At 53.9% G+C, this 18,587-nt stretch overlaps 6 protein-coding genes across 6 annotated transcripts; 4 read left to right on the top strand and 2 right to left on the bottom strand.

The window, feature by feature from the left end:
• Positions 1-435: 435 nt before the first annotated feature.
• J4E83_003427 (uncharacterized protein) lies at positions 436-1,640 on the top strand (the record flags this gene model as incomplete). The annotated part of the gene is made up of 4 exons (XM_049330364.1): positions 436-537; positions 588-604; positions 656-1,486; positions 1,538-1,640. 4 exons carry the CDS (start codon positions 436-438, stop codon positions 1,638-1,640), a joined length of 1,053 nt encoding a protein of 350 aa, XP_049190860.1.
• Positions 1,641-2,662: 1,022 nt separating this feature from the next.
• J4E83_003426 (uncharacterized protein) lies at positions 2,663-3,836 on the top strand (the record flags this gene model as incomplete). Its single annotated transcript, XM_049330363.1, has 2 exons — positions 2,663-3,056; positions 3,136-3,836. The coding sequence occupies 2 exons, from the start codon at positions 2,663-2,665 to the stop codon at positions 3,834-3,836; spliced, it is 1,095 nt and encodes a 364-aa protein (XP_049190859.1).
• A 1,260-nt stretch (positions 3,837-5,096) lies between these two features.
• Positions 5,097-5,768, top strand: J4E83_003425 (uncharacterized protein; the record flags this gene model as incomplete). The annotated part of the gene is made up of 1 exon (XM_049330362.1): positions 5,097-5,768. The coding sequence occupies one exon, from the start codon at positions 5,097-5,099 to the stop codon at positions 5,766-5,768; it is 672 nt and encodes a 223-aa protein (XP_049190858.1).
• A 614-nt stretch (positions 5,769-6,382) lies between these two features.
• On the top strand, positions 6,383-7,763 carry J4E83_003424 (uncharacterized protein; the record flags this gene model as incomplete). Its single annotated transcript, XM_049330361.1, has 2 exons — positions 6,383-6,600; positions 6,719-7,763. The coding sequence occupies 2 exons, from the start codon at positions 6,383-6,385 to the stop codon at positions 7,761-7,763; spliced, it is 1,263 nt and encodes a 420-aa protein (XP_049190857.1).
• Positions 7,764-9,595: 1,832 nt separating this feature from the next.
• Positions 9,596-10,191, bottom strand: J4E83_003423 (uncharacterized protein; the record flags this gene model as incomplete). The annotated part of the gene is made up of 1 exon (XM_049330360.1): positions 9,596-10,191. A coding segment is annotated over one exon (596 nt), but the record flags the coding sequence as incomplete, so codon positions are not given.
• Positions 10,192-14,050: 3,859 nt separating this feature from the next.
• CRP46 (60S ribosomal protein L16) lies at positions 14,051-15,100 on the bottom strand (the record flags this gene model as incomplete). Its single annotated transcript, XM_049330359.1, has 5 exons — positions 14,051-14,189; positions 14,243-14,501; positions 14,590-14,643; positions 14,816-14,948; positions 15,077-15,100. 5 exons carry the CDS (start codon positions 15,098-15,100, stop codon positions 14,051-14,053), a joined length of 609 nt encoding a protein of 202 aa, XP_049190855.1.
• Positions 15,101-18,587: the final 3,487 nt, after the last annotated feature.

Genomic DNA, 18,587 nt, shown 5'->3' with positions numbered 1-18,587 from the left:
CGGCTATAGTTACCTACAAAAATCTAATAGTTGGATAAGGTGTAGCCACGTCGCGAACTGGGGCACCCGACAGCAACCCAAGACGCGGGTCGAAACATTCCTTGATCAACCTCTCAGGATTCGCGTACTGTCTTAGCGATTTTTATCTAAGCTACTATACACGCCTGCAGCCAATGTGCTCTCACTGCCCATCCTCTCTACCCCGCAGTCGAACCTCGGCGGGGTAGGAGCTACCACACCACATCATCACCGAGGAGCATTTCGCGCCTCCGATGTCGTCAGGGCGTGCGCCCTGTACTTAGTCCACAAGCTCCACTTGGTTGCAGGCAGTTTCTTGAATTACATCTGCTTTTCTCCTGAATCTCCTGATCACAATCTTTTCTTTTCACTTTCAATAACGATAATTACTCCTGACAACATACCAAGAGGCACGGCATGAAAGCAGTCGTATTCAAGGGACCGGGGAAGGTGGTGATTGAAGACAGACCAATTCCGAAGATTCAAGATGCAGGAGATGTTGTCGTGAAAGTTGAAAAGGCACGTACGCTGATCAATACCATCACCTCCTACTAATTCTTATTCTTCAGACGGCATTATGCGGCAGGTACTGAAAGTCACCACCTATAACAACAGCATCTCTGACATTTACTCCAAGCGAATTACACGTCTTCCGCGGTCATCAGCCATCTGCTACCGACTTTGTAATGGGCCATGAGTTTACCGGTCACGTTCACGAAGTAGGCTCATCGGTAAAGACCTTGAAAGTTGGCGACCATGTCGTCTCTCCCTTCACAACATGCTGTGGCGAGTGTTTCTACTGCACCCACGGCTTCTCCTCGCGATGCGTCAAATGTCAGCTTTTTGGATGCCCTGCCCTAGACGGCGGCCAGGCAGAATACGTCCGAATTCCCCTCGCAGACTCCACAGCCGTCAAAGCACCACCTGGCATCAAAGACGAGGCACTGGTTCTTATGGCAGACATCTTCCCAACAGGCATGTTTGCAGCTAAGAACGGCTTCCAATATTCCACTCCCGAGGAGATCAAGGACAGCGTCGTTGTGCTTATTGGCTGCGGTCCCGTAGCTCTCTGCGCGCTCTGCAACATCACCGACTACAAGCCAAAGCACATTCTCGCTGTCGACTCAGTACCTTCGCGCCTCGAACTTGCCAAGTCACTGGGTGCGGAACCCTGGAACTTCCAGACTGATCGTGAGGGTCTCGATAAGCGCGTCAAGGAGCTCACAGACGGCCGGGGAGCAGACATTGTCATCGAAGTGGTCGGTCTGTCTCCTGCGCTTCGAATGGGATACGAATTGATCCGACCCTGGGGCGTCATCAGCTCGGTCGGAGTTCACAACGGCGAGATACCCTGGTCTGGAAATGAGGCGTATGGAAAGAACGTCAGAGTTCAGATGGGAAGGTGCCCTGTGAGAAGTGTGTTTGAGGAAGCACTTGACAGCTTGAAGAGGCATCAGGATAAGCTTGGGTGAGTTTGATGATAATGCAGGAGTGTAAGCCGCTGACTAATATGTGACAGCTTTATGGCTGATAAAGTCATGCCGTTGAGCGACGCCATTGAGGGCTACGAGTTATTCGACAAGATGAAGGTGCAGAAGGTCGTTTTCGAGGCGCAAAAGTAGGGCGCATGCAGGTTGACTGCATTGAATGGTGTTGAGGCGGTGTGAGGCTATGATACGGCGTTTGAGAGAGTGGATAAAGCACGAGCTGGCGTTGGTTGATGTGTGAGCGCGCATTGGGTGGTGTTGGGAGGCCGCTGCATACGTAGGCGTGGTGAAGGCCTAGTCTCAATCGAACAATGGAAGGCAGAAAACCCGCGCATCTCAGCCAATCATGGAATTCAGCGGCACGATACATTCACATTCTAGTCGTGGCTAGCCAGTACCCTGAAAATGCTGGATTTAGCTGCATCTTCGCGGGGCCTTGGCCGTTTTCGGGGCTCGTGCACGCGGGGTCTATTCTGTTCTGTGTTCGGTGATGGGGCGCGCGAGAGTTGCGAACAGCTTGATGCATTCACGCCGGCATGCAGGCCATGCATGGTGATTGCTCCCGTAGATTCAGTGCCGCCTGCTGCACGAGGACAGCGATTGCGCCGAATCCCCTGCAGTGTCTCCCAGCACCTGCAATGTTTGTGAATAGGGCAAGGCTCGTCCGTCTCGCTAAGGAAAGCTACATCCTGCCGCCCTAATATTGCGCAGACCCAGGGCTTCGTCTCCCCTCCGTCACCTTACCTCCACTCTATCTGCACGCTCCAGAGAGGTTCCGCCAACACGCCTCTTCTCTTCTCCCACGCGTCCCCCAATCCTCCTCTCCGCTCCCTCCCACCTACCCTTGCGCCCTCCCCCTCTTACCTATCTGTCCGCTATCCCGCACCGACCACCTCCCCCGCCACTTCCGTAGTCGCCAGTGAGTAGCTTCCATGCACACTCCCAAACACGAGCCTTTGACACAATTGCTGATACGTAGCACGATAGCCTCGATAATTTCGACTCGTCCTCTCCTACCCCTCCGCCGCAGCACACCCAGCTCTCTTCTCTGTCTCCGCGACCCACCTTCTTCTCTTGTAAGTATCGCGATAGTGCGCGCGTCGCAAAACTACGTCACTGACCGCAGCTGCAGCCCGTCCCTAGGCCATCCCCACAACATGTCCTCAGAAGAGCCCCAACCCGGCCCCGGTCAGGATGCTAGCCGCGTCGCCGACCAGCTGGACCGCCTCAACATGGACGGCGAGGGCGAAGTAGTCCCGCGCACCGAAGAGGAATACGCTGAGTCGCAGCTTACCCTCCGAGCCATTGTTTCGTCCAAGGAGGCCGGAGTCATCATAGGCAAGGCGGGCAAGAACGTCGCTGACCTGCGCGACGAGACTGGCGTGCGCGCCGGTGTCAGCAAGGTCGTCCAAGGTGTCCACGATCGCGTCCTCTCCGTTACCGGTAGCCTCTCTGGCATCTCCAAGGCGTATGGCCTAGTCGCCAAAGGCTTGCTCGAGGGCGCCCCTGCTATGGGCATGGGCGGCGTTATCCGCACCGACGGCACTCATCGTACGTACAATTGCGACACCCCGGCGCTTCCCAGCGACATGGCTGCGTTCAAGCGCTGATACCAAGCTAACTTCTGTAGCCATCCGCCTGCTCATCTCGCACAACCAAATGGGCACCATCATTGGTCGCCAGGGCCTGAAGATCAAGCAGATCCAGGATGCCTCCGGCGTGCGCATGGTCGCACAGAAGGAGATGCTCCCCCAGTCTACCGAGCGCATCGTCGAAGTCCAGGGCTCGCCCGGCGGTATCGAGAAGGCTATCTGGGAAATTGGCAAGTGCCTCATCGACGACCACGAGCGCGGCTACGGCACTGTCCTCTACAACCCCGCCGTCAGGGTTCAGCCTGGTGCTGGTCCGGTCCCTCTGTCCAACGGCGGTGGCGCACCCGCCGGTGGTATGGGCGGACGCTCGTACAACCGCACTGGTCACGGCGCTGATTTCAGTGACTCGCCTCCTGCCTTTTCTCGACGATCTGGCTCCGATGCCGCCAGCAGGCCCCCGCCCCCAACGCACACCGAGGATGGCGAAGAGATGCAGACCCAGAACATCAGCATCCCGTCTGACATGGTCGGCTGTATCATCGGACGCGGCGGTAGCAAGATCAGCGAGATCCGCAAGACGTCCAACGCCCGCATCTCCATCGCCAAGGCACCTCACGATGACACCGGCGAGCGCATGTTCACCATCACTGGTAGTGCCAGTGCCAATGAGAAGGCGCTCTATCTGCTGTACGAGAACTTGGAGGCCGAGAAGATGCGCCGCAGCCAGGCCCAGGAGTAGACCGCTCTCTAGCGCATCTGCTACCCAACGTCGGCGCCGTTGGGTATTGCCAACCCTCTTGGGAGGTGCAAGATAGCTTGAGGCCGTGCAGGCCTCGCTATCAGTCGCCAGCTCTTCACGTCCGTCGCCATCTGCATTCATGTCTCCCAAAACGGAGACCACGAAAACCGACAACAAAAGCATGGAATTGCTGAATTTCTTACTTGCTGTTACTGATGGATACCACGGATTGTCTGGAGCATTATTTACTTTTCTTACTATTGTCGAGAGAGAACTGAGTGCACGCTGAGCGGCTCACGAATGTCATGACGTTATGGCCTTTGATATCCGGATAGTACATCTGCTCAAGGGTAGCAGCTCTGACATCCATCTTTGGGTTTTCTTGGCGAAGAAGAGTTGGGAAGAAGTGAGAAGCTTCTCACCACGTCCCGAGCTCTACTCCGACACTCCGATGTACCTTCCTAATCACTCCCTCACTCCTTACCCGAAACCCTTCCCTCTCCCTTGCTCCCCTACCGACACTCCGATACAAACAAACAACATCTACTACCAATATTTAGAATTCTATGATGATAGTGTCTAGACTGCGAACTACTCGTAACGTGATGTGGTACTTGCGAACGTTTGATGATGGTGCTGCCCAAGGGGAAATGAGTGCAGCATTGCACGTGCAGAACGAGGCTGCCCAGATGTTCCGAACCGTTGGACCCTCCAATCGGGAATACGTCATTAGTGTCACGCTCGGACGCTGAGCACCTGAGCACGATGTCTTCGCCACAACAACTGAGCTTTCCACAGAGGGTTCAGCAGTGAGAGGAAGGTGTTCCGTCAAAGAAGTCCTTGGAGCAGCACAAGCTCGAACGACAAACGCTGCAGGCGCGGGATGCTCGCCCACGGTGAGGTTCGGCAGGCAGGCTTCGTGTGCCTCGCTAATCCTTCCAGGATCGCCCAGACGCCAGACGCGGGCAGGCGGTAGACTAGGGCAGAGACAGATTTGGCACCCCGACTGATTTCCGAAGGCTGGGTAGTAGCTGTTTCTTTTCAGGAGCTAGCTCTTCTAGGAAGGGGTGCATGATGGTTAAAGATGATTTCTTGACCGCATGTTCCCTCTCTGCCTCGCTTCTGCTCCTCCACAATATTCCTTACTCCATCCGCAACTTCCTTACCAGACGACACCATACGGATTCACGGTTTGAAGCCTACGAGACTTGACACCGCCTACAAAGCACACACCACTCTCAACTGAGCACCACGACTATCATGGCGCCCATCCAAACGCAGACGATTACCCCTCACCAATTCAGCAACCCAGTCACTGTCATTCGAGCATCAGGACGCATATCCAAGCCACCAGCGCGATCAACGCGTACGCAGACCAAAGCACTGTTGTCTCATTCGCCACAAATACCTACCGCCCACCCAGACATCGACATCAGTCTGCTGCGTAACAAGTTGCTTCTTCAGTGCCGCCAGTACATCCCTTCAGAGCTTCTCCACGAAGCACTGGCAGACGGCATCTACTCACGCGCAACACACTGGATCACGCCCTCCTCCAACGCTGCGTCAAAGTTCGGCAAGCGGAAGCGCTACTACGTCTTGCATAGCGCGAACTTCACGTTTCAGTCCATGGGCAGCGCATGGGAAGCGCGGATTCTATCTAGAGGCAGCCAGCCTATCGATGCAGGCAACGGAGTAGTCGTCTTCGTCAAGGAGAGGAAAGAATGGGACGCATTCATGGCGGGGTACAGAAGGCAAGGAAAGCGAGCGGGGCAGCTGATGAGGCTCAAGCAAAAGGATACGGAGCGAGGGTGGAGAGATGCGTGGAAGAGGAAGTGCGGGATGGAGGAGGGCGGCGGCAAGGAAGTCAACGCTGGGCCAATGTGGGTGCTGGTCAAGAGCGCTGTTTCGAAGATTGTCAGAGGTGAGGCGTGAGCTTGCCTTCTGGGCCCCGGAACAGAGTGGGGGCTGCATCTGCTGGCGTTTGGCCTTGGATCTTCTTTTTTAGCGAGCATATTTTCACGACCTTATGAACGGCTGGAGCGGTAAGCGCGGAGAAGGCTTTGATGCCTTTTCCAGACTATGCGTAGATACCTTCTCCCACAATAAATGACACAACCTCATGAAAACTCAGCCGCCAGATTGGCGCCCTTTGCATCATGTGTGTGCTCCTCCAGCTCGCAGTGAAGCGGCGCTCGCTCCACACACTAGCGAGTGGGTGGCGCGCCCCGGTCGAGTCGATCCCTGAGGCTCAAACACGGCCCGTGCTCGCTCGCTTCTAACTCCGTCTTAGCCCCGGCCACTTGATGCCACGGTTGAAGCTTAGAACTGCCTATGGCGCAGGTGTAATCTAAACCTAAAGCCAGGTGTACACTTTCCACTGACCCACAGTCGCTCAAGAAACATTGTTTCTCTGTATCCCTCGCGCATTATCATCGCGCAGTCCACTCTTTTAGACAAAGCGCGACACGCCCCAACACGAACGCGGCGCGCGCCTTCCTCAACCAACTCCCACGACGTCAGTAGCGAGACCCACGATACAGCACACAATGGCGGAAGCTTCTCGTCGCAAGGTCAACGGGACGAATGGAATCGCGAAGGGAGATGCGCATCAACTGGATGGCGCCCACCAATTGGACGGCGCGGTGCATTCGATCGAGCAGAAGCTGGAAGAGCAAGCAGAGCTCCATGCGCGGAACCCTCAGGAGCAAAAGGAAGCAGGGCTGTTCCAGTTGGTAATCTGTGTCGCTGGTATATATGGAAGTTTGTAAGTCATTCTGGAGCCTATGTTGACGTTACGTCGCCTACTTTGTACGTTTTTACGTCCATGTAGGCTGCAGGCATGTTCAGCTTTTTCCGTGTATGAGGTAGCTAACACAGGATAGCATGACCTGGGCATGGATCCAAGAGCGATTGACAACCACGACCCACGGTCCCGGCAACCAGCGCTTCACGTACTCCATCTTCCTCAACACCGTCCAATCCGCCTTCGCTGCCATCACCGGCCTCCTCTACCTCAACCTCTCCGCGAAGAAAGACCCCAAGACCGGCGTGCGCAAGGTGCTACCCATCTTCCCCTCGAAGGACATCCTCATGCCGCTCCTCGGAATCGCCCTCACATCATCGCTCGCGTCCCCCTTCGGATACGCAAGTCTCAAGCACATTGACTACGTCACCTTCATCCTAGCCAAGAGCTGCAAACTGCTCCCGGTCATGTTCCTCCACATCTCGCTCTTCCAGAAGCGATACCCAATGTACAAGTACGCCGTCGTCGGTTTCGTGACTCTCGGTGTCGCAGTCTTTACACTACACAGCCCGTCCACGGCGAAGAAGGCCGCGAAGAAGGGTGTCAGCGCAGACGCCTCGCAAACTATTGGTCTAATTCTGCTCGGGGTAAATCTTCTCTTCGACGGCCTTACGAACACGGTCCAAGATCACATCTTCAGCAGTTTCAAAGGTTTCACTGGACCCCAGATGATGTGCGCCCAGAACATCATGTCGACAGCCCTGACAGTGTCGTACCTCCTCATCACACCTCTCCTTGCATCCACGCCCCTCGCTGGCTGGATCGGCCTTGACCCACGCTCCTCATCCGGTGAACTCTCCGACGCGCTCTCGTTCATAACAACATACCCCGCTGTCGGCTGGGACGTCCTCATGTTCTCCGCCTGTGGCGCTATAGGCCAGGTCTTTATCTTCCACACCCTAGCCCACTTTAGCTCATTGCTGCTTGTTACAGTGACGGTTACGAGGAAGATGCTGACCATGGTTTGGAGTGTGTGGTGGTTCGGTCATGAGATTACTGGCATGCAGTGGCTAGGTGTTGGACTAGTGTTTGGTGGTATTGGTGCGGAAGCGGCGGTGGGGAGGAGGGAGAAGGCGAAGAAGGCTGCGGCTAAGAAGTTGGAGGAGGAGAAGAGGAAACGATAGATTATGTGAGTTGGGATACATATTTTTTGAGACTGCTAGAGGATAATCTGACTTCATAAAGCGGTAGACGATTCTTGTGCAGTTGATAGAGAATACCTTTTTTCTTAGACTAGCTTCAATTCATGAGCTCGGACAGCAGTCAAGCTGAGCCTTACTCATCTGTACCACCACGCCCCAATTACCCCACTTCCTCTTCGAGAGCTCCAACACAAACTGCACACTCTCTCTATTAGCAGCAAGTATCAAGACATACGCAGTACACACTCCAAACCATGTCACAAGAACCTCTCCTGCCTTCCTACGGCGCAGCTACCCAGCGCCCCCGCTCAAGCGAATACCGTCTTGTTGGAAAGCACACCAATGCCGCTCGCGCACTGATGAATACTCTCTTCGTGTTTGTCTCATGTGTCAGCGCTATCTTTGCGACTATCTGGGCAAGTCGAAGCAGTGGTACGCAAGCGGATCCCGTAAGTAATCAACCAGGTTTGATAGTCCTCTATTGACGTCTCACGCAGCCTCACACCCCACACACTGACACCGCGCCCCTCCTTCCGTATTTCGCATCCATCTCTCTCGTAGTATCAACGTGCTTCTGGATCGCCTATCTCGTGTTTATCGCGCATGACAATGAAAGCGGCTCGGTTCTCAAGCGCAAGATCACTATCGGTGTTGGGATTGCTGGGAAGGCGGTGCTCGCAGCGGCTCATGTATCGATCTGGCAGGCATACAAGATGTGGTGTGAAGGGCTTGAGACACCGAATTGGGCAGTAGTGTTCATGGCGGCGCAGGCTTGGTTCGATGTGGTGTTCGTGGGGATTCACGGGTGGGTGATGTGAGTGCTTATGGTGACAAGAAGGGTCATGTTGCGACGAAGGCGTCGATGCAACAGCTTGGTGTGATTCAGCTCAGTTATCTGGAGATCAACGCCCTTCCAAGCTTATGGGGATTACGGAAGTCACACGCCCAGATGGGCTAGCAGCTTGCGCTAGCTTGGAAGTCTCAGCGATCGTGGAATTGAAAGCTACGTGCCAGCATCCATCTCTCACACTCTTGGTAACATCACCTCCCAATAACAAGAGGCTACATCCATTATGTATCTCTGCTGACTACAGCTCCGTGTAATCTTTCAATTGGGGCGGCGACACAGTATTGTTCTCGCCTGGCGACCTAATTTCTGTCACCTGCACTGCTACCTGTGCCATCGTCGTAGTCCTGGCCAGCTCGTTCATTACCTTCAACTCCTTGGTTATTACCACCAGATCCCTGATCATTCTTCTTTCTCGCTGCGAGATGGGCTACCATGGTTAGTTTCTGCTCCTCAGCACGTACAACCGCCGCAGGTAATCGTAGAGACATCTGGGCGTTAGCATACGCATCGGCAAACGGGCCCGTCCGTCCGTCTCTTTGACTCTCGGTAGCTATCACGTCTGCTAGACCGTTATAGACGAACAAGTACTCCAGGTTGCTGAGTATCGTGCTTGTGTTACCGGAGGCAGTGGCGACTGGGTCGTTCGACGACATGCTGTGGTTGGTGGATGTGGTTGAGATTGAGGGTGAGTGATGGCGGATAGGTGGAGTTGGCTATAGATTCGGTGAGTTGAATGTCTTCTTATTCCCATTACGTTCTCAGTATCGATTGCTTTCGTATCCGCATGGCTTCGCCATGTGCTCCATACGTCACGCGCAGTACGCACACAGGTATCACTGACTGCAATGAAGGCATGTACTATTCATTCTACAGATATTGGGAGACTTGGGATGTTCATAGAGTTGCGGTAAGCTTTGAGTACTCCCAACAGTTGTTGAGACTCCCACTACCCTTGTACTGCTTTTCATTGATCTGCTAACGCCATCTGCTTCGCTTTCCTTTCCTTAGCTGTCAACCTCTTCTTAGCTGTCAGATGCGCAATCTCGATCAGGATACCTGGTTCCGGAAACTTTTTCGCGGCTTCTCGAAAGTCTGGGAAGTTCTCACTAGCAATATCCTTGAAAGTCTTGTTGACGCCCTCGTACAGCCTTATCAGGTCCTCGTCATCTGCTTCATTCCAATTATCGTTGCACTTCTGTTGCATCTTGCTCCACTTATTGCTGAACTTCTTGCTGTCCTGATTCAAGAAGAAGAGATTCAATTCGTCGGGCACAACATCGGGGTGTCGTATGATCATGTGTCGCATGATACAGAGCAGTGCATAGAGATCGCGGGTATCGAACGACTCATTCATGACCCTCATTGCCTGTGAGCCACCTTTACAAAGAGTTACCGGCCAACCTGTCTGATTCAAATCCTTACGTAATTCATCTTTCTCTTCTTGGTCAAGGTATAAGGAGTCGAGCGCTCGGTTGCGTCGTGCGACCAGATCCCGGATTTTCTCGATATCATTTAGCGCTTGGTTACCAGGTGATTGAGTTGTAGGCGCCATAGTTGGGCCTGGTGCGGGAACATGTGCACTAGATGATGTGGAGGCCATGATAGGTATCAGTTAGGAATTACACGAGGGATGGCTTCAGCGCTATATAATACTCTCCGTTTGCTGACGTACAAACTTGATGCGATATCAGTCAGTAGGACGGGGTCGTGCTTGCCACGGCGTATCATTGCGACCCAAGATATTACGTTGACGTAGGACTCATATTGGTGTTTACCTAGGTACTCTTTCGTTTGTAAGGGGGCACGTGGTATTGAAATCGTACCGGCACTTCCGGTGACCCTCAACAGAGGGTGCGATCCTCGGCGAAGGGTCACAACGACAGTATCTTGCTAATTCAGCTAATCCAGTGTGTATACAGCAAAACTATACACATATCCTAAACCCCCCTCTTATTCCGTTGTCAGAGAATTATACTGGTCACGACACTGGCTGACTCGCATACCAATGAAAATGTACTCTCCTATCTTATTCATTCCCAGCAGTTTCTCGTCCCCCAGCCTCACGAGCAGGTCATTGTCCACATCTTGCCAAGTCCATGTAGGACCATCTCCGCAGCCCTCGATTGAGTCAAGAGACTGCCAGACTGTTGGCCAACCGTACTTTTGAAACAGCCCGCGTATCTGGCTCTGAACTTCCTCTGATACAGCCAGCTTGGAGAGGACAAAGCCTTTGTACTGTTCCAGTAGTTGTGTTGCAGATGCTTCAGAATCGTTCAATGAGTCAGCTGATCAGCATTAAGCAGAATAACGAGGGATATTTACCTGCATCCTCATCTCCCTGTCCGGCCCTAGCTTTAGTTTCAGCCTGTAAAATAGCCGCGCGCAGTCGCCTGGAAACTTCTGAATCGGCATATGCTTTAGCTGCTGCGGATTGAGGATCGTCTTTGAACTTTCCCACACGTCCGTCAGCAATATTCCCAGCGGCAACCTCGTCCTGAACTCTATTGTGGATTGCTTGAGCCTCGGCATCGCTGAGTATCTCGCTCGTGTTGATGAAAGCTCCGTCAGGTGAAAACATGATGGATTGATTAAGAGCAGTTGACTTCTGAGTCAGAACCCCAGGCTCATTGAGTTCCTTTTCAATGGAGAAGCAGCATCGATTGCTTCCCTTACCACGCTGCTTCACCATGTGCTCAGACTTCACGCGTGGTGCAGAAACATGACTCCGCATCTGTGTTTGTGACTGAGAGGCCCCATGGAGGAGGTATGATACGTTTCCATGAGCACAGCTACTCTACACTGCCCTTCCTCGCCCACTCCCTAAGGACATTCTTCTGTATTTTCCCTGTGCTCGTCTTAGGCAACTCCTTGACAACCACAACCTCCCTGGGCACCATGAAGCGACTGATGTTGCTGTTCTCTTTGGCCCACTGAATCACCTCTCCACCCAATGTGTCGCTGTTTGTGCCGTCCTTTGTGGTAACAAAAGCCTTGGGCCGCTCGCCCCAGTGTGAGTCCGGCACGGCGCAGACGCCGACTTCGAGGATGGAGGGGTGCGTGGAAAGCATAGCTTCGAGCGCTACGCTGGAGATGTTCTCGCCGCCTGTGAGCCATTCGGTTAGCAAGTCGCTTCAAAAGAGTGAGGTTCGGAAAGTCAACAACATACCACTGATGATGATATCCTTCGCACGATCCAAAATCTGGATTGCTCCATCTGGATGCCAAACAGCTAGGTCGCCTGTATGCAACCAGCCGCCCTCCCACAACTTGCGCGTCGCTTCGGCATCTTTGTAGTAGCCCTTTGCGCAGATGTTGCCTTCGAAGATGACTTCCCCAATCTCTTTGCCGTTTCTTTCCACGTCAGTGAGGACACCTTCCGGCTGCTCAGTCTTGATGACTCGCGTCGCTTTGCCCATGATAAAGCCGTGGCCTTGTCGTGCCATACGATCGTATTTCGTCTTCTCGGGGAGCGTTTCCCATGCGGGCATGTGGTAGCCTTTCGTGATCGGACCGTACGTTTCCGTAAGACCGTAGACGTGGACGGGGTGTAGGTTCAAGTTGGACATCTGTTCGAAGAGCCATGCGCTCGGTGGGCTTGCGGCTACGGTGACTCTGACTGGCTGGGGTAGGCGCTCTGCTTCCTTCGCTGCGCAGAGGAGGGTGTTGACGGTTGGTGCGGCGTTGAAATGCGTGATGCCTTCCTCCTTGAGCAGGCGCCAGATCTCTGCGTAGTCGATCTTGCGGAGGCAATAGTGCGTTCCACGGACGGCGGTGACTGACCACGGGAATGTCCAACCCGTCGCGTGGAACATTGGCAGAGTCCAGAGATACTTTGCGCGGCCGGTATGATAGTTCAGCCCAGACTCGATGACATTGCCCATGGCAGCAAGGTAGACGCCGCGATGTGTGTATTCGACCCCCTTCGGCCGTGCTGTTGTTCCGCTGGTGTATGCGAGTGCCATGACGTCTTCTTCGTCCCTCGCCTGCGACTCCAGATCTGCCCAGCCCTTGCCTCCTTGCTCAATATCGTACTTCAATCCCTCGAGTACTGCATCGTCGAAAGGGCCCGAGAGTTCACCTTCTGTCGCATCCGTGTCTGTGTCAATCAGTATGGGTACGTTTGGTCTTTCCTTCTTGTATTCGTCCAATAAGCCCACAAACTCGGCATCCGCAATGATCATGTCCACGTCCGAGTGCTGGAAGATGTAACTGATGTCATCATGCTTCAACCGGTAGTTGATAGCGACATTCACACCTCCAGCCGCCGCGATACCGAATGTGCTCTCCAGGAATGCTGGTGTGTTCGTCGCCAATATGCCAACTTTCTTATACCCGTGTTTCCTCAGGTAGTATGCCAGCCCTCGTGCGCGGTCCGCAGCTTCAGCGTAAGAGCGCCGTAGGATCTTGCCGTTCGCCGTCTTGTGGTATATTGCCATGGCGTCTGGCTCGATTTGCGCCGCGCGCCAGAGGAACCATGTTGGGCTGAGGGTGTGGAAGTTGTGTCGATGATGGTATTCGTGGCTGTCGCCGGGATGGATGGGCGGTGGCCCAGGGACAGGGTTGGCGGACGTGAAATGCGACGCGAGTTGCTTGAGACGATCTTTAGCACCTTCCATGGTATCTGCACGAGGATCTGGTTGATCAACGTTTTAATAGCAGCTTATATACACGCGACGGAAATATTGATCTACAGTTTGGCCCAGCTGAGCTGAAGCTACAGACGCCAGAGTGCGGAGTAGCTCCGCTGTGGGACGAGATGCGAGAGATGTCCGAGGTCTTGAGCGATGAGAGGGCTGCAGGACGCGATTTTTGACAGGGGTGCGCGACAGCGGAAAGAAGGATGTCGCGATACTCTGAACAACGTGGTCTGATACGTTTCTTACAGGGCGCAATGGCTGACAGCCGACCCTGAAGCTCCCAGCCATGGGGAAACCTGGGGAAGGGTACCGGTTCCGGTGCGGCACGACGTCACAGCCGAGGTTAAGCGCCAGTAGGCATACCCTATCCTCCCGACCGCGTCGGATAGCAGACATGTCGGACTACGAGTCTGTTATGCAAGGTACTTGTCCATCAAGTCACGGCAAGGTGGGTGGCAAAGCATAAAGGGAATCGTGAGTGAATTAACATAACCACAAGTCTATTGCTGAATGCTCAACGCCGTCACCATGCTTTACATCAGCTGGGATTTTTCATTTCGTATTGCTTCTAGCCGGAAGAGTACCTGAAGACACAGCAGACCGACCGCGAAGAGACCCATGAACACGTAAGCACCCTGGTATTGATGTGCTCTTTTAGCCTGGACACCCTTTCGAATGGTCGGAGTATAGTAGAGGAAATAAACATCCCATGAGCCCAATGCAATCCACGCCGAACCACGTCACCGAAACTGAAACCGACACTGTTCATCGACTGCCGATTTCTAGTATGCGAGGGATGTGAGCTCTTGCTGGACCTTGGAGTCGACGGAGGCCGTCTTCTTGGCCTCAGCCATCTGCCGGCGGATAGCCTTCTTGCGCTCGTAGTATGCGGCACCCTTGACCTTCCTGCGCTCCTCAAGACTGCGTATGGATTAGCATTTCTGATCTCGCATGCAGGAATTGGAGCGACATACCGGGCAACGACGTCCTGGTACTTCCAGCCGAACTCGTGTCCGAGACGGCCGACAGTGCAGTACTTGCGTCCGGGCTTGAGCCTCAGCACCCTCAGGGCCTGGGGAACGACGACGCGCTTCTTCTTGTCGTAGGGAGCGGGGACACCCTCGAAGGTCTTCAAGCGCTCCATGGCGGCCTTACCGCGGGGAGTCTTGTGAGGAATCATACCGCGGACGGTTCGCCAGAACATCTTGGAGGGAGCGCGGAAGTGGAAGGGACCTGGCAGATGGGTCAGCACATGACGGCTAGTAACGCGCACATTCGACGTTGGACCGCGAATGCGCCATGTATGGACGGGGAGACGTACCACCACGAGTGGGGTTGTAACGGGTCTGCTTGCGCAGGAAAGCAGAGTACTTCACTGTAGGGTCATGTCAGTTGCTGTCTTGCCAGAAAATTGTCCCTAGAGCGCTCCGCCAAAAAGCAGCCAAAGTGCAAATCGCCGGCCACATCATCCTCTTGTAGCCCCATGTACCAATTGCACTCCATGGCTTGCTCCTGATCTCGCTCGCTCGTTCGGTGGGTGTACGTACACTTGGCGCGGAAGAACTCGCCGGAGATGTTGAGGGCCTCGCATCGCACAACAACGATCTTCTGGCCGTTGAGGAGCTGCTTGGCGACGGTGCTGGCGAGGCGACCGAGCAAGTGGCCCTTGCCGTCGATGACCTGCGTGCGCTGTCAGCGAGACGTCCAAGGAAGATGCGTGGTGTTGACGGGATTGCAGGCTGGCATCGCGGCGGCATGCGAAGGCCAGTGCCTGGGATATCGGGCTGCGTCTATCGGGGCGTACGTACAATGACGGGTTCGAATGTCGACATTTTGCTCGACTCCGGTGTGCTGTGAGGTTAGTTGTCGTGATGGAGAGCTCGATGGATGCGAATTCCAGGTGGCTCGACTAAGCGAACTGAATATTCGAGTTTGTGGTGCACGGACCCATTAGCGTGACTTCATCTCCAACGAGGTGAGCTTGCCCATCACCAACGTCTGCATGACAGCCAACGCCAACAACCAACGCACGTCTTGTCGCTCGCCTGTGAGGTAGCAGTCCGGATACAATGCACGCATGTCGCTGCGGCGAACTGTCGCAGCATTTGGCGGACCGCCTGCTCGTCCCGTCATGTCAGACGCGCGCGTTCCAGGGTCGTTGAGGTTAATTGAACGGCTTCGACTGCGAAAGAAATAACAGTTCAGATTTGGCCTGTGTGATCTTGTGAGGGATGGATTGCTGAACGATCTCTGCGGCGTGGTTAGGCTACACGTTGAACGCACAACTCCATGTGCTTTTTTGCGACAGTCCTTTACCCCAGTCTGAGCTGCTGATGCTGCCACTACTGCGACCATGCCAATCCAAACTGATCTCAACATCTGGATACATTGCCGACCTGCAAGCTGCGAATACTCCAAGTCCGACTCAAGGACTAGCACTCATTATCGTTCTGATCCGATACTCTTCCTAGATGCGTACGTTTCTATCGATGTCCAGCATGTGTCTGTTTTCAACATGTCGAACAGCAACGATGTAAGCGCTTTTGCGATGACCAACTCTGGTTAGAGATAGGAGAGAGCGAGCGAGAGCCAGAGCACGACGATGTTGTGGGTCTAATGGCTTTGAACATCGTCGCTCACAAATGCACAGTCGGCTCTGTCTTTGAACCGTACTAGGGTATACATCGCAATACTTTTCTGGCTGAAGGGAAGGGCCTACAGGTATTCTGTTAATCGAAGAAGGTCACGATAGCGTACGCTCTCGCTCCTGCCAGACTGAGCTGCAAAATGAATTTTGCGCCCCATCTGGCTCATGCTAGGCAGGCACGCCTCCCAGCTCTACCACGCGCATCATCAGTTCTGGTAAGCAGAAGCGTCTGCAAGAAGAGCCACGACTCACGTTATCGCAACGCGTTTTTCCATCTCGCCAGCCATCATCATCTCACCCGGCAATTTCTTTTCGACGATAGCTGCACCCTGCCTCGTCGCTTGTGCTGATGATGTTCGAAGCGCATATCCCAACTTGCAAGCGGATGCATTCGTCGTTGGCACCATTGTATTGCACACGCAATGATCGTACGCATTCGGTAGCCTCGGCACGTAGGTCTAGATTCTCTATCACGGCTCTTGAACGGATGCTAACGGCTCTTAGTTGACGCAGACTGCTTGTACCAGAGTCGGTACATCCCGGTCGTCTTTAAGGTTTGTGGAATCGACGGCTACTATGTCTTTCGCCTCTCGCGTCCGTAGTATACTTGCTCGATTTACAACACAGAGATCTTGGCAATGTATAGATGCCTGGCGCTAATGGCTGGTAGTATCGGGCTATCTAACTAATCCGGTAACCCATTCACTACTTTCGGCATCCTCCATTAGTTTCAACATCTGTCACAATCTCGTCATTCGCCTCGACTGTGCATCGGACGGAGGACAGACAAGGCACCACTATCCTCAGCCATGCATTTCGACGAACCTACGCTTGTGTGAAGCCGTCGATACGCTTTCCATTGGGGATACAGACAGTGTTAGCCATGCTGTTGTGGGCGCTCCAAAGAACGCCAATCTTGACAATCATACTCAGTTCGTCATAAGGATGCTCACCCTTCGACCAAGAACATCAAAGTCCAGAATTCCGGAGGCTAATCCGTTAGCCTGTGCTACCAAGCCGTAGTTTTGATCTCGACCTTTTTACCGGAGCCAGATCGCCCACTACGTCACGGCATGGGGAAAACGTTTCGATGATGGATCTCATGGCTGTCTCGATGCCGAAGTCGGATTCACGACCAGGATGAAGCTAATGCAGGTGAATCTAAAGCTGGTACCAATGGCGGGTGTGTTCAGCCCGAAGCTTGTTGCTGGTAGACATGACAAGAACACAGAATTTTCTTTCGCGATTACCAACACATTGCAGGGTGCGCTGATCGTGGTTCACTAAACGCATGTCGATTGCGGTCCTACTGCGGGTGTGATGCTTAAATTGTCGATCACAGAGGCTGCATGGATCTGCAGTGAACGTCACATTAGAGAGCCAAGGAGCCTCAGGTAAATCCATATCCTGATGGTCCATCACGCTACGCCTCGATTCGAGATGTTGCCTGAGAGCCCCAACGGACGAGTCACCGGTGATCGGCCCCTCGCCCTGTAGGTTACATTGGCTTTTACGTACAGGCGCAAGCAGCAAGCTAAGCACATGGACAGCATCCTTGCAAGGTTTCTCGCAACGACATATGCATCGTCATGCGCCACAACTCGAACCGATCGCGAGACTGGATTCGCTTGGCGTCATGCACACATTCTCCTGTTCAGCCACGTTTCACCAAGACGAAGTCATGACTTGGCCCATCTCCCAGACAATTTTGCGCCACTCCTGACGTAGCTTGGCCCATTGGCAGGTGACCATCAGCAGGAAATATCGTGCGTTTTCCTCTTGGCTGTGTGGCTAGTGTTGTGGCTAGAGCAGGAATACGATCAGCCCAATGCCAATGCCAACGGCATTCGAATTAAACGCTGACCGTGACCTGCCAGTGCACCCGCCGAGTCAGCGCGCGACCACCCGGCGGGCGAAAGTGGGTGCAACAAGCGATCCGCTGAGTCATCCGGAAGTCGGCACACATAGCTCAAGACAAGCACCACTAAAACCTCGTAGGGTGTTCCAATAACCACCGTGTGGGCTTCCATAACCGCAAGCGTGGCAGTGCCAAGGGACCTCGGTATGACATGAGTCCATCATCGGTACCTCCGACAGGACTACTCGTGGGAATCCATATATATGCATGTTTGCAGTTGTGGCGAGAGATCGGTTGACAAGCATCGCAAACGGTCGTGGAGAATTAGGCGACATGCGCCAGGCAGAACACGCATAAACGAGCCTGGTTGAGCAGAGTTTGCCTTCAAGATATCTCATATCTCAAAGGATTTCCCGCTTGGCGAGTCGATACGCTCTACAATATTGGCAGATTGTATTCATGGGGAAACTAAAGCGGTAGTTGGCCCCACTGAACGTTTTAAGCACATTTCAAGGTCGTCACCCGAAAGCGAACAGATACGGAAAACAAGTGAATTGACTGAGATTGCCCGAATGCCCACGACGGATTGGATGCGGATGTGAATCTTTCGCTTGTTGTACATTTCCTGTTTGTGGGAGGAGCCCAGGCATGGCAGAGCCGTGTCCGACGTCTGTCTGCCGGTGTACTGCAGACCACAGCCAGGGTCACCAGCCGCAGTCAAGCCACGCTGTCACCATCATGGCGACTTTATCCGGCGCTAAGATCTGTCGCGCAAGGCTGCATGCTGGTTGGTGCTGGTGGGGAGACAGGCCTT

The sequence above is a fragment of the Alternaria metachromatica genome, assembly GCF_023757995.1.
Source record: "Alternaria metachromatica strain BMP 0045 chromosome Unknown scaffold_5, whole genome shotgun sequence".
NCBI classification, from domain to species: Eukaryota; Fungi; Ascomycota; class Dothideomycetes; order Pleosporales; family Pleosporaceae; genus Alternaria; species Alternaria metachromatica.
Note: the sequence above shows the minus strand (reverse complement) of the source record. Positions and strands in the feature narration are given on the sequence as shown.